General features: G+C 46.0%; 1 protein-coding gene across 11 annotated transcripts in view; it reads left to right on the top strand.

Moving 5' to 3' along the window:
- The window catches only part of GRN (granulin precursor), a 1,328,618-nt gene that overhangs the window by 816,457 nt on the left and 496,958 nt on the right, over window positions 1-15,203 (top strand). For 8 of the 11 annotated variants that reach the window (XM_086923907.1, XM_086923905.1, XM_086923902.1 and 5 more), the window contains one exon: window positions 4,007-4,237. The exons of the other annotated variants lie outside the window; for them this stretch is intronic. In XM_086923907.1, the coding sequence (XP_086780033.1) occupies window positions 4,007-4,237 (231 nt within the window). The remainder of the gene's footprint in view (window positions 1-4,006; window positions 4,238-15,203) is intronic. 11 annotated transcript variants of the gene reach the window in all.

The following is a 15,203-nucleotide window of genomic DNA, read 5'->3' as shown; positions in this document are numbered from 1 at the left end:
ATATATATATATATATATATATATATATATGCACCCTGGCCGAGATCGTCCGCCCCATCAGGCTAAAAATCATTACTTATGTGGACGTTACACAACTAGTTGTAGCTTTCAACCAATCTCGCACTGCACCCAACCACCTGAGAGACTGCTTAGAAGCAGTTAACTTGTGGATAACTTCTTCTTGTCTCAAAATGAACAGAGACAAGACCGACTTGAGGCTCCTAGCTAATACCCCCACTCCCAACATCATTTCCCTCTGGCCTTCCTGCCTAGGTAATACCCCCACACCTAAAGACACAATCAAGAGCCTAGGCATCTGGCTAGACAAGGCCCTTAACTTTAACTGCCAAGCAACCAAACTCTCAGCCACCTGATTTGGTCTACTCGGGCTCACCCTGAAAATTCTTCCCCTACTACCCTTTCATGCTAGGCAGATCATGATCCAGGGTCTAATTCTATTGCGTCTGGACTTTGGAAATGCCCTCTACCTAGGGTCCCTACAGACCACCCTGCGTAAGCTTCAGGTGATCCAAAATTGTGCAGCACGAACCCTGCTCCAGATCCCCCGTCAACTCCCTGTCAAAACTGGACTGAAGAATCTCCACTGGCTTCCCCTCAGGGAATCAATCCAGTTTAAAGGCCTATCCATCGTCCAACGAGCCTTCTGGAAAACAGGCGCCAGCATCAATCATTCACTGATCACCCCCTATTTCCCGAATAGACCGCTCCGATCTTCCTCTTCCTATCTTGTTGCAGTTCCCAGGATAAAGAGAGCCAGATGTGGGGGTCGTTCGTTCTCCTATAATTCTGACAGACTTTGGAACTCTCTTCACTCATATGTTTCCCCCTGTTCCTTTCGTGATTCCCCAGTGGGACTTGAACCTGGTTCTGACTTACCTGATGTGTGCTGCTTTTGAGCCGCTTCATAACTGTCCTCTCCGTCTTCTTACGCTTAAGACTGCTTTCCTGGTTGCCAACACCTCTGCCAGGAGAGTGAGTGAGTGAGCTCCAGGCTCCTTCCTCCAAGCCTCCTTTCCTTTATGTCCATTCGGACAAGGTTGTGTTGCAGACAAGACCCTCTTTCCTGCCCAAGGTAGTCACAGCCTTCCACATCGGGCAGTCAATCACCTTGCCCACCTTCTTTCCGCCTCTGCATCCCTCTAAGGAGGAAGAGCGGTTCCACCGTCTGGACCCAAAACGTGTGCTCTCATACTATCTGGATCGCACATGCTAGTTCCGGTTGGATGACCAACTCTTTGTTGTTTATGTGGGCGCTAAGAAGGGACGGGCGGTGCACAAACGGACCATCTCTCGGTGGGTCGTGTTGTGCATCAAGGCATGCTACTCTTTGGCTAAGAGGAGCCTCCTGGGTGGCTGAGGGCCCATTCCACTTGGGCCACAGCGGCTACTACTGCCCTGGGCCGGGGAGTCCCCTTGCAGGACATCTGTCAGGCAGCTACGTGGGCCTCGCTGCACATGTTTGCAAGACAATACTGCCTAGACAGCCAAGTCCGGAGGGATGGCTTCTTTGGCCGTTCCGTCCTCCAGGACTTTCTGGTGTGATTATTGGTTCACAGACCCACCACCGGGGTTGGTATTGCTGGGGTATCTATTCTAAGGTAAGGAATCTAATCCTAACCTGTTTCTTTCAGATGCACACGTTATTTACCTTTGGTAACGATATATCTGTAAGAAACAGTAGTTAGTATTAGATTCCTTTCCGCCCCACCCATCCTCCCCGTTCTGCGAACCGATATCTAGGGTTAAGGTCATCAGGGCCCTAGTTTCATGGCTCCAGTGTCTGTTTTTATCATGGCATTGCGTTTCTGGCGCGGAAAAGTTGTGTATAAGAACTGACGTCAGCGCTCGAGGGCAGCGTCTAAGTACTCCGGTGACGACATCCCGGCGCCAACGACGACGGACACGGAGCCGTAGACGACGCCTACCGACGCGCAAGGGTACTGCTACGCAAAAGTTTCCAGAACCAGTCTGACGCCTGGGGATATTCTAAGGTAAGGAATCTAATACGAACTACTGTTTCTTACAGATATATCGTTACCGAAGGTAAGTAACTTGTGCGCTAGCACTACTCACTGCAGATATAAGTTTCCTTATTTCTGAGATCACTACACTTAAAACCTATATGTCACCCCTAAAGCAGGCCTTTCACTCCTGAAGGCAGGGTGCTAGGTTGGAGTATGGAGTCACTCCCCTGCATATGCAGGCACCACAACTAAGATGACCAGTCTGCTGCTCCTGACTTCCTCTGGACTTCGAAAGGCCCAGAAACACAGCTCTGGAGCAGCACTCCTTTGCACTGCGTCGAATTGCCTTTGTAAAAACTTGTTGACTCTCTGCTCCAGAAATCTTCGGGCATCCAAGAAGCTCCAGCCTCCATTATCTTACTACTAAGATCTTCGTCTTCACCACATCCTCTGCACCACAGGCCTGCATCATTGGTGAGCTGCTCTAGGTCCTCTTGCGACTCCTTTGACTTCAGCCTATGGGTCCTCTTGACTGTCTTTTTTGGCTCCAGTAGGCTCCCCTGCTTGCTCGGGCCTGCTCTGACTCTCCTGTACTGGGTGAGTCACTTGGACCTTGCTGTTGCTGACACTGCATCTTTTTTGTTTTCCAAGTCTGCTGCTGCTGCCAAGGCTTGTAGCTCCTGCCGGACACCGACCCCCTGGTTCACGACTTCCAACGTGGGACAGCTTGTGAACGGCTCCTGGTCTTCCACAGTGTCACCTGGTACTCACAGCTGCAGCAATAAGGTCACTGTCCACTCTCCAGCATCTTCCGTCATTGGTGCTCATTGGTCGTCCGTGCCTCCTGGTCACTCCCGAGAAGCATGGACTTTGTACCCTCTGCTTACAGGTGCTCCTCTTCAAGTATCCACCCTTGGATTCCACCGGACTTTTTCACCTTTGACTGCTGCATCTTCACTGAAACCCTCCATTGTAGTCTACAGCAGTTTCCTGCTTCACTTTGCATCTGGCTTCCCTGGTGTAGGTACCCTGGTTCCTGGGGTATCCGCAGGTGGGGTGACTCTCCAACCTTCTCTTTTCCACGGGGTTTCTTCAGGGTCCTCTGGGAAGGATCCTTCTTCACAACTGCAACCGTGTTTTCCCCCTTGACTTGCATTGAGTATGCAACTGTGTTTCCACTCTGCACACTGCCTCTGGGGTTACTGGGAACTTGCCTTGGGTGGTTCCTTGGGTCCGCGGCTCTAAGTCTACTGGGTCCAGTGTCTACTTTGGTTGCAGTTTACATTAAACTTCTATTTGTGCTACTTACCTGTTCTAGTATTGAAGTATTATGTGTATTGTGATTATATCTCCGGGTAGGAGATATACTAATGTGTTAGTGAGTGTTTATAATAAATAACTATTTTTTATAACTAGACTGTGTGGTTCTTTTTAGTTTAACCTACACTATGATTAGTACTGGTAAAGACAAGCTGTTATACACTCCTTCTGGACTAAGCCTGAAGGCTGCTCTCCGCAGCTACTTAGGAGCTTTCTGAGGTTGTCTAAGGCCACCAAAATCACCATAAGGTTTGTCTGGATTAGTGCAGGGTGCTTCACTTCAATAAGTGTGCACCATATACTATGCCAGCCACCTACATCATGTGATTGTTTTATAGATTGTCGTGAGTTTAGAGTTATTTAATTGTGGACACTGCCTATGTATTTGAGTGTTCGCTGTGCGAATTGCGTTCGGTGTGATAGGGTACTCATTCTTAAAGTGCATTTACTCTTTGGCTTTTAGATGGATTAAAGAGACCATGTCCGAAAGACTTTGGATTGCATTGGCTATTCTTTCTTTGAATGTGTCCTAATAAAATCTAGTATTTGATCTTGTGCCTTGTAAGTAGACGTCTTAGATCTGTATTTGGCATGGTTGTACAGTATTGTTTGAAACCTGAACCTTGTTTGGATAGTGGCTCCCAGTTGTACCTTCTTGGTTGTTTGGCCTCTCACCCTGGACTTTGTCATCCTGCTTTCAGGCTGTGTGCTGCAGTGACCACATCCACTGCTGCCCCACTGGCACCACTTGCGACACAGAACATGAAACGTGCAGCACCAGTAATGGGTCGATTCCATGGGTCATTAAAGTACTCGTAAAGCAATCCCCTCCAAGCTCTGATGTGCAGTGCAATGATACAGCCCATTGCAACAATGGTGAAACGTGCTGCAAGACTTTATCTGGAAATTGGGCCTGCTGCCCCCTACCTCAGGTGAGTTACAATCCTCGAGGTACTGTTGGAAGAAGCATATAGCATTGTGCAAAGTTACCATTACTATAAATTTCTATTCTACCACGGAGATGGTGAACAAAAAGGATTTTCTGCTAATTAACAGATGTGCTTGCAGAAGTGCTCATGTTGTGATCCATTTTAACTGTTTTGGAGCCTGTCATGCACACTCTGAGCTATGAATGGCTCATTCGCTTTTCAAGAGAATACACATCTGTTTGTGCATTAGCAGCTGCCCAGCTATAGCAAATCTGTTCTTGTATTCGCACACTTACTAATGAGCTCTCATTGCATCTGTTAGTTTCCCATATTATTCAGCTCTTGAACTTGAGCGGTCATTGTGTTTTAAAATTTCTTTTCCTACCTCTTCCCCAACGACCTTCTCTAGATTTTAAAAATATTTAAAATATTTCTGTCCTGTTTTTTGCTTGCTTTGTTTTCAATGGAAATCTGTTTGCACTCTTGAAAAGGTCAGAGGTGCACCTTCTCTGTATTCAATGAAGGAATATCCTATCTCTTCTGTCTGCTCTTATGATCTTCATGCCTTTAATTTATTTTTTACACACGTCAGGTGGATTGCCATTTCTCTTGCCTGGCTAACTTTCTGATTTAAAGCCTTAAAAATTGGATTTTAGCTATGGAAGTCCCAGTAGCACATGCTGTGGCTGTCTCTTGGAGTCTCATGAAGGAGGGAGGAGATTGTTTTGTTGACTTACTATATACCATTAAGAGAATCTCAAATGCAACAGTGAATGAGCTCTGCTTTTAGAATTCCTTGAAACTACAGCTGCACAGTCTTCCAAAAGTAAACTTAAAACTGACCTTTACTCTTCAGCTTTTATCAGGTTGCTGCCAGTCTGGTAACCAATTACACTTTATTGATGTGCTCTGATATCTAGAGGACTTAATCGCATCTTTCTCATGGCTACTCTATCAAGCATAATATGGCAAACAATAGTTTGGGCAACCTCATTTTTTTAGACTCCGTAGCTTAAGTATTTCTTAGTCGTATGTTGAGCACATAATCTTTGTATACAAATTTTCCAAAATATACATAGCATCTTACTTAACTTTTTTATTTTCGTATGTTGTCTTATGTGCCTTACTTTTCAGATCCGCACAGTTCAAAGTATATTGAAAGTCTAATGTACATCCCACAATCTCGAACCTTAAGCCACAGACACATCACTAAATCATCCTCCGAAAATGTAGATACTGTTGTGTTACTTCTATCCTGCACATTTAAACTGCAGACTTGCCGCTCTTATCTATTACAATGTGTAATACAGATGGAAACCTGTCTCTTTGAGATAATATCAGTAATGGGTGTACCGACTTTGTGAACAGTTGTTCAGATATTAACTTGAAGTATTTGAAAGCACTTTATCATTTTCTATACTTATTGTTTTTGTCCTCAATTCCATTTTTTGTTTGGTGAATAACCTTCTGTTAGTAAATGTCCTCCATATAAAAGTGTTTAATTTTCAATAAGGGCTCTCTGATGATGCCCAAGATCTGCTATTGCTTTTCATGCCCATGTGTTACTAGTACGTAGCAGGAAGCTCAGTGTATCCTAAGAGTAGCAACCTTATAGGTCGGAGGAAGTCTGAAATTAAGCTATTGGTCTGAAGTCAGGGAGGTGGTGGCTAGTGAAGTGAGGCACTCTGTCCTGAACATTATAAGGGACATTGTTAATTAGTGCTTTTTATGATAAAATATTTGCATTGGCAGTGTTTTGAAAAAATATAATTTCATTTTATTAGAAATGTGGACAAATTTCCCTATGGTCCCAAGTTTGCTCTAAGGATGTATATGGCTAGGTTGGTAAACAATCTTTGTCTTAGCTGCTACTCTTCTCCTTTAGGCTGTGTGCTATTCTGATCACATGCATTGTTGTCCGCCTGGCTATACTTGTAATGTGAAACAAGAAACCTGTCTGCAAGGGTTACGGGCAGTATAGTTTATAGTTGGGAGAAAAGTTCAATTAAAGAAAATGCTACTTACCCAGTATGCATCTGTTCTTGGCATGTTAAGCTGTAGTCAAATGCTATGCATAGATCTCCATCTGGTGTTGGGCCCGGACTTATGCACTTTGTTTTTGTTCGAAGAAGTCTTTCCAGTCACAAGGTAGGTGACTCCTCCTTTCTGTGATAGTATGAATGGGCATCACCTCCATTGTTAGTTTTTTTTCCACGACCGGGTTCAGACGTGAATTGCTGTGCTCCAGTTCAACACCGTTCTTGGGTTCCCCTTGGTGCGCAATTCACTACCCTCGACTGTATTGTTTCTCGATCCCGTATTCCTGCCTTTAGGTATTGTATCTATTTCACAACTTCAATCGGAAAACCTTGTGCGAGGCCTTTGGGCCAATCTGCGTCAACCGAATTTGCAGTAGATGGAACGAACTCCATTTCATTTCTGGCCTGGGTGCCACTCCAAGTACCCCTGCACCGATCTTTATGATGTGCAATTTGTGCTTATTGCCTGAACACAATGAAGACCACTGCAAAGCCGTCCGATCGATAAAGACGCTCTGTGACAGTCTGGCACAACGTGACAAGTTGTATCAACATAAAGACTATTAGGACTCCACTCCAGACCTGTACGGCGAAGATGTCGACGAAGAGTTCCTCGAAGCGCATGGAGCCTAGGCAAAGGAGGAAGGACACATTTACGTGTCCAAGGAAGACTCCGACATCTAGGAAAACCTCACACCCAGTCAGCCTACCGTGAGTAAAGATAATCCTCTGCCCCAAAAAGTACCCCTTAAAAATGCTCCGGTCCCCCCTCCACCTTGGGGCCAAGGTGGGCACCGAGATAGTTTCCAACGCCCCAAACTCGTGCTCCGCACCGAAACAACTGGTAACGCCTTCCGGCTTGGAATCGAGTCAATCTTCTTCGGGGCCCACCCCAAGACCTCGGCACCGAAAGATAAGCTAACCGATCCCTCCAAAACCTTGGCACCGAAATACACCTTGGATCCGAAATCATAGGAGCCGAAATCCTCTGCACTAAAATCCTCGGGTCCGAAAACATCAGCACCAAAATCTTCGGCGCCGAAAATTATGGCCCCAATGGAAAAGACTGTTCGTCCTCCACCTAAGGCAATGGCAATGGCAAAGCAAACCATAAAAACAATACGGAGAAAATTAAAAGCAAAAATAAAAATGCCACAAAAACTGCTGAGAAGGAGATTGAGAGGGGAAAACAGAAGAAACAAGATCAGTTAAATGAGTAACGCCGAAGAAAAGTCCGATGACCAAACCGATGAAAAGATGGAATTTTTGTTAAAAAGGCAAAGAGATTACAAATATGAAAAACTTGAAGGCCGCAGCTAGACTAACGGTATTATGTGATAAAACACAACCAAGGATCTCAACTATATTTGTACCTATCTCAAAGGACGCCTCTAACGAAGGCAGTAAAAAGGATGATAGTAACAGCAATAACATTAATAATGGGAAGCTACAGGATGCAATGAAGAATAAGACTCCCGGTGATGAAATAACCTTCGGCACCGACAAAGCAGAAGAGTGTTATCGACCCGGTGAGGTCGCTAAAGGGTGTCGAGCCAAAGACCAGGGCACCGAAGAAACTGGTCAAGGACGTCGACCCAAAGAAGTCGGCGCCGAAAGCAGTCGACACAGACAAGGGACTCGGAACTCAGAAAGTTCTCGATCCTAAGCGTCGACCCGACGAGGCTAAAAGCAGTACAGACCACACCTGGCGGTGGCTCGAAGGAACCCGTCGAGTCAACACAGCCATCCGCCTCCTTTTCGAAGCAGGTGTCGGACTCACTTAAACGCATTAAAGAGAAGGCTACTACTATCGGACCAAAGGCTACTCCACCCCCGAAGCCGGTCAGTAAACCTCCAAAATCGTCGGCACCCATCCAGTTCACACTGCTGCCAAAAGTGGTACCTAAGGCCTTCGCCCCTAGGACGGCCGTCGAAGCGACCAAGAAGGTGTCCATGGGGCCGAAGCCTACAACTGCGGAGGTGGCCACCAAGCATCGACAGCCTCCGCCTGAAGATCAGTCGAAGCAATTCATCGACGCCGAGACGGGTAGACTTTCTATTTACAAGCGAAAGATCGCCCCTGAACAGCCTATGGAGTCATACAAAATTCCATTAAAGAAAAAGAGGGATTCTGCTACCTCACCTCTTCTCTTTGAACTTATAACACCACATGGCCAAGACACTGCTCATATCTCGCCCACATACTCAGATGTGGAGGCAGGGGATGGTAACAATGAGGAGTACAGTTATCCTATAGACACTGATCCTGAAGATCACACTGAACCCTGGACAGATGCTGCTGACCCAGGAGATCCACACACTGCCCCGGACAGTCATGTTTATGCTGTGAAAACCTCGCCTACTGAAGACACGGCTGCGTTTAATGCACTTATTGAAAGGGCAGCAAAAAATCATGATGTCCAGCTCCATGCTGACCCTATTGAAGAGGATTTTTTGATTGACACCTTCTCAACCTCAGAGAGAACTGTCAGGACTCTACCAATGCTAAAGGGTGTCCTAAAACATGCTGGTGACATTTTTAAGGAGACCACAAGGGCGAGGGTAATAAACCCCAGAATTGAGAAAAAATACAAACCGGCACCTGGGGACCCTACGTATATCAAGGGACAGTTGCCTTTGGACTCTCTGGTTGTTTCCAATGCCCGGAAGAGGGCAAACTCACAAACAACGGGTGATGCTCCTCCCCCTGACAAAGAATCGAAAGTGTTAGAAGCATCAGGGAAAAGGGTGGCAGCTCAAGCGGCCAATATCTGGCGCATCTCCAACACACAGGCACTCTTAGCCAGATGTGACTGGGCTCATTATGATACACTTGAAACCCTGTTACAACACTTGCCAGACGAATATAAGGAGGCAGCAGAGATGCTAATACAAGAAGGGAAACTTATATCAAACGCATCTATCAAGTGTGCGCTGAATGCAGCAGACACCGCGGCCAGGGCAATTAATACAAGTGTGATGTTACGGCGACATGCCTGGCTGAGAATCTCCGGTTTCAAGCCCGAAATACAAACCACCATACTAAGTCAGCCTATTAACCCTGATTTTTTTTATTTGGCCCAGAGGTGGATACCACCTTGGAAAAAATCAAAAAGGACACAGACTGCTAAGTCTATGGGGGCTCTACAGTCGCAACAGTTCAGGGGTGGTTCTTTTCGTCGCTCCAACAATAGAGGAGCTTCCAGAGGCCAGCTGTCTCAGCAGACACAATACAGTAAAGGAGGCATGCAGACCACCTACACCAAACAGAGTAGGGGTGGCTATCGTGGAAACCGCACCAATGGCAGAGGTCGTGGAAACAACAGCTCCCGGTCTTCCGCCACTAACAAACAGTGACGTCTTGTCACTGCCCCCCCCCCCCGACCATACCACACCGGTCGGGGGGAGACTGCAACAGTTCCTGCCAGTCTGGAAATCCATCACCACAGACAGGTGGGTGAGACAGCTTATCCAGTACGGTCATTGTCTGGAGTTAACATCCACTCCACCCAACATACCCCCAAGACACCGTCCTATGTCCACAGAGCATTTGCTATTATTGCAGCAGGAGGTAGTTGTCATGCTGCAAAAAGGATCCATAGAGCTCGTGCCTGTGGAAGAAAAAGGTACAGGGGTGTACTCGCTGTACTTTTTGATCCCAAAAAGGACGGGTCCCTCAGACCCATACTGGACCTCAGGCCCCTAAACCAGTACATTCTATCAGAACACTTTCACATGCTCACATTACAGCAGGTTCTACCGTTACTCAGTCAGGGAGATTTCCTCGCAACATTAGATCTGAAGGATGCATATTTCCATATACCGCTACACCCGTCACACAGAAAATACCTCCGGACCATTCAGGATCAGCATTATCAGTTCAAGGTCCTCCCTTTCGGAGTGACCACGGCGCCCAGGGTGTTTACCAAGTGCCTAGCGACAGTGGCTGCACACCTACGGAGACAGAACGTTCACGTCTACCCTTATCTGGACGACTGGCTTATCCAGGCAAAGTCGGCCCAGCAGTGTGCCGCCCACATGTCCCACACCATTCACCTTCTTCACAATCTGGGGTTTTCACTGAATTATCCAAAGTCCCACCTTCAGCCCGCCCACATACGGCAGTATCTGGATGCGACAATAGATACTCTGGCAGCCAAGGCACAGCCAAATTCAGTGAGGATCAACAGCATGCAATTGCTGATACGATTCAAACCGCAACACTCACTTCCAGCACGAGTGTTCATGCAGTTGATAGGCATGATGGCCTTCTGCATCTTCATAGTCCCGCACGCGAGACTACACATGCGTCCGCTTCAGGAGTGCTTAGCACGTCCGTGGAATCAGGCTCACGGACAGTTGAAAGACCTAGTGTTGGTGACCGGTCGCGCATACAACTCTCTGCATTGGTGGAATCCACAAAACCTTTGCAGGGGCCGACCGTTCCAGGAGCCTGTGCCACAGATTATTCTGACGACGGACGCATCTCTCCAGGGATGGGGAGCTCATGTACTCCACTACACAGTGCAGGGACTATGGACAGCACAGCAGAGGAAGATGCACATCAACCTTCTAGAACTGATGGCTATCTTCATGGCGATGAAAGCATTCAAAGTACATCAAGGTTGTGTTGATCCGGACGGACAACATGACGGCCATGTACTACATACAGAAGCAGGGAGGTACACACTCTCCACAGTTGTCTCATCTGGCTCAGAGCATGTGGAAGTGGGCCATCCAGAGGAACATCTTCCTCATGGCGGAACACCTCCCGGGCAAGGACAATCACATGGCGGACCTGCTCAGCAGGTACAGCCACCAGATGCACGAGTGGGAGATACATCCATCAATACTCCAGCCGTACTTCCAGCAGTGGGGTCATCCAGAGATAGACCTGTTCGCCACAAAGGAAAACGCCAAATGCCAAAGCTTTGCCGCCAGGTTCCCACACCCACTGTCGCAGGGCAATGCGATATGGATGAACTGGTCAGGCAGATTTGCGTACGCTTTTCCCCCAGCACCTCTAATCCCGCTGGTGGCACGCAAGCTGAAGCAACATTCAATGACTTTCATCCTCGTTGCTCCAACGTGGGCACGCCAACCATGGTACACCACGTTTCTAGAACTATCCGTGGTACCGCATCAAAGGCTGCACCTCACACCCAGGCTTTTGACTCAGAGCCATGGCGACATTCAGCATCCAGATCCGCAACAGCTCAACCTGGCGATCTGGCTCCTGAGGTCTTAGAATTTGGCTACCTCAACTTGCCTCCTGACTGTATGGATATCATAAGGGAGGCAAGAAAGCCCACCACCAGAGCATGTTCTGCGGCAAAATGGAAGCGGTTTGTGGTTTATTGTACCGACCACAACATCAACCCGCTAGACGCATCTACTCTCAACATCATTTGTTATCTGTTACATCTATACAAATGCAATCTGGCCTATGCTTCCATTCGTATACATTTGTCCGCAATAGCAGCTTATCTCCAAAACAGGCAGCATCTCTCACTTTTCAGAGTGCCTGCCATCAAAGCCTTTCTGGAGGGACTCAAACGAGTTGTTCCTCCCAGACACCCACCAGCGCCGGTATGGAACCTAAACGTGGTCCTCACCAGGCTGATGGGTCCACCTTTTGAGCCTCTACACTCATGTGAGATTCAATTTTTAACGTGGAAAGTGGCTTTCCTAATAGCAATCACATTGCTACGACGAGTTAGTGAACTTCAGGCACTAACTATCCAGGAGCCATTCATACAGATTCACTCCAATAGGGTGGTACTCCGCACTAACCCTAAGTTTCTGCCTAAAGTGGTTTCACAGTTCCATATCAATCAAACTATAGAACTGCCAGTGTTCTTCCAAAATCCTGAGTCAGTGGCAGAGAAAATGCTCCACACACTAGACGTCAAGAGCTCTAATGTACTACATAGATAAGACCAAAGATTTTAGGAAAACAAATCAACTGTTTGTTGCCTTTTCGCCACAACACAAAGGCAACCCCATTTCCAAATCAGGTATAGCCAGGTGGATCGTTAAGTGCATTCAGATTTGCTATCAGAAGGCCAAGCGCACATTAACGGTTCCCCCAAGAGCCCACTCCACGCGAAAGTTGGGTGCCTCCATGTCTTTCCTTGGAAATATTCCTTTAGAAGACATATGTAGAGCAGCCACATGGTCTACCACACACACATTTACAAAACACTACTGCGTAGATGTGCACTCCGAACAGCAGGCAGCTGTAGGGCAGGCTGTTCTAAAAACACTTTTTCAAACTGCTGCAGCTGGCACAAGCGGCCGCCGCTAATGGAGGGACTGCTATGTATTCTATGCACAGATATGAATTCAGCAGCCCACATGCCTCGAACCGAATATGCTACTTACCAGTATGCATCTGTTCTTGGCATGTAGGGCTGCTGACATTCATATCGCCCGCCCTCCTCCCCGGCGCCTGTAGCGGCTGCAGCACTCAGAATTACTATTAGCATGGTCATCACTTACGGTGTTACACTCCATCTTTGCCACAATGGCGAAAAACAATCTGAGGATGCCCATGCGCACTGTAGTCCAGGGGAGGAGCCACCTAGCTTGTGATACTTCGAAGACTCTTCCAGGACAACAATGTGCAATCATCCGGGCCCAACACTAGGCGGCTATCTATGCACAGATATAAATGTCAGCAGGCCTACATACCAAGAACAGATGCATACTGGTCAGTAGCATATTCGATGTGTATATATGTCTGTATGTTTATATATGTATGTGTGTATATATTTGTGTATATACATATATGTTTGTATGTGTATATATATGTGTGTGTGTGTATATATATATATATGTGTATATATATATATATATATATATATGTGTGTGTATGTCCAAACATGGAGTGAATACCAGCGCAGTGATATTACCTTTCAGACAGAAACCCTACACTATTAGGGGCAGTTGCTCATGCAAAACAGACTACGCAGTGTATGTCCTGATATGTAGCTGCGGGAAACGATATGTGGGAAGCACTATCCACCAGGCACACATAAGAATTCTGCAACACCTTAGGGCCATCAGCAATGATGATCAAGCATACCCGGTGGCCAGGAACATAAGCACGCAATACGCAGGAAAATCTCAGGATCTATCTTATTTTGTAATTGACAGTTTACCCAAGAACATCAGGGGAGGCAACCGCCGACTAGCGTTGAGACGGTTGGAGTCAAGGTATATAATCTTGCTTGACTCTAAGATCCCGAATGGATTGAATGCCGATGAGGCCCTTAACGTACATCTGTAGTCTAGTATGCTTGTCCCAAACCTTTGACCACTTTTTTAACCTCTGCAAATCACTATATGTAACATAGGTTAATTAAATGCACGTTGGCACCAGTTGTCACAATTGACATGATGGAGCACAAATGTAATTCAATGCAAGCTTATATGTGAGCACTATAGGGAACTGTTTATTGTATTTTTATATTTGAATTTAATTTTGGGATTTTAAATCACAACACATGTGGAGAAACTATAGTCCCTGTGACAAACATAATTGAGACCAAGTGACTAGCACCAATCACAAACTCACTATGTATGTATTGGGTAACATAGAGCAGACTCACTCCACTGGGAGACGAGGAGTGCTTTATTGTGCTAGTTGACATAATATACAACCACATAATTAACCGAACACATGAGGCAGATCATGTAAGCGAGTTTTCAATTGCGAACTGTAGGAACCCACCGTATTAATGATGGTGTACCTATAAGGTGGTCATGTAAGAATAATACATTCGTATATGTCACTATTTCCGACCCGATAGTTTTCTCCGCGCAGCAATCTGTGTTGCAGCTTTCACTCTTTACTATTTAGTTTAAACAATGACTGAAATTGGATTTTTCTTTATTTTAAATCAAATATGCTCCTATCCTGTGCTGCGTGATTGTCACATTATGTATACACGATGAACAAGATATATGTGCAAGTAACATTTGGGTGCTGTGAATTAGAAGAGTTTTTTGCACCATGACTCACGTTGTTAACAAAACTCTTCTATGTCCTCACTGAGCGTCATGACAGGGTTGCCATAGCAACTAGAACCAGTTGTAACCTGTCAAGGAGGATATGTGTAACATATATAATCGTGTATGTTAAACTAAGCAGATGTAGTGATCAAGGCGGAGGCTTCCGCCGAAACGCGTCTGAGCAGCGAACAGGGAATAAAATCTGACTTTGAATCGGAAATTCACGGTGTCGGTGCCTTTACTTAAATGCGAAGTGTGGATTGGTAACCGATATATATGCTTTTATCAATGGTTTCAACCTGCCTAAAGAACAACTTTTCATCTTCAATGATGAATTGTTCCATCAAACCTGTGGTACTGCAATGGGCACCTGCTTTGCCCCCAGCTATGCTAATTTGCATATGGGCTGGTGGGAGGAGCAGGTGATCCGGAAGCAGTACCACACTGAATGGGAGAACAACATCCTCCATTGGAGTCGCTTTATTGACGACCTGTTTGTTGTCTGGAGAGGCTCATTATCAGATCTAAATCTTTTTCTGGCTAAAATACAAAAAAACAGTTTGAATCTGAAATTCACAAGTACCGTTAGTACAGAATCTGTTAATTTTTTAGACCTTACAGTTTACATCAAGGATAATAAATTACAATCTAAAATATACAGAAAAGAGACCTCTGGAAATACTGTGCTACATGCCAGTAGTTTCCATCCTACTTGTTTAGTAAACAGTATCCCTTATGGGGAAGGTCTTAGGGTTCTAAGAAATTGCAGTGACCAGAAGGACAGGGAGTGTGCATTATCTGAGCTCCAGCTACGTTTCAAACAGAGGGGATACAGTGATAACTGTCTTGATACATCTTTCAGCAAAGTCAGGCAAAAAACCAGAGAGTAAGTCCTCTTCAAAGACACAAGGATG

Source organism: Lissotriton vulgaris, chromosome 5, assembly GCF_964263255.1.
Source record: "Lissotriton vulgaris chromosome 5, aLisVul1.2, whole genome shotgun sequence".
Classification (NCBI taxonomy): Eukaryota; Metazoa; Chordata; class Amphibia; order Caudata; family Salamandridae; genus Lissotriton; species Lissotriton vulgaris.
The sequence above is the reverse complement of the archived record's forward strand: the minus strand, read 5'-3'. Positions and strand labels throughout refer to the sequence as shown.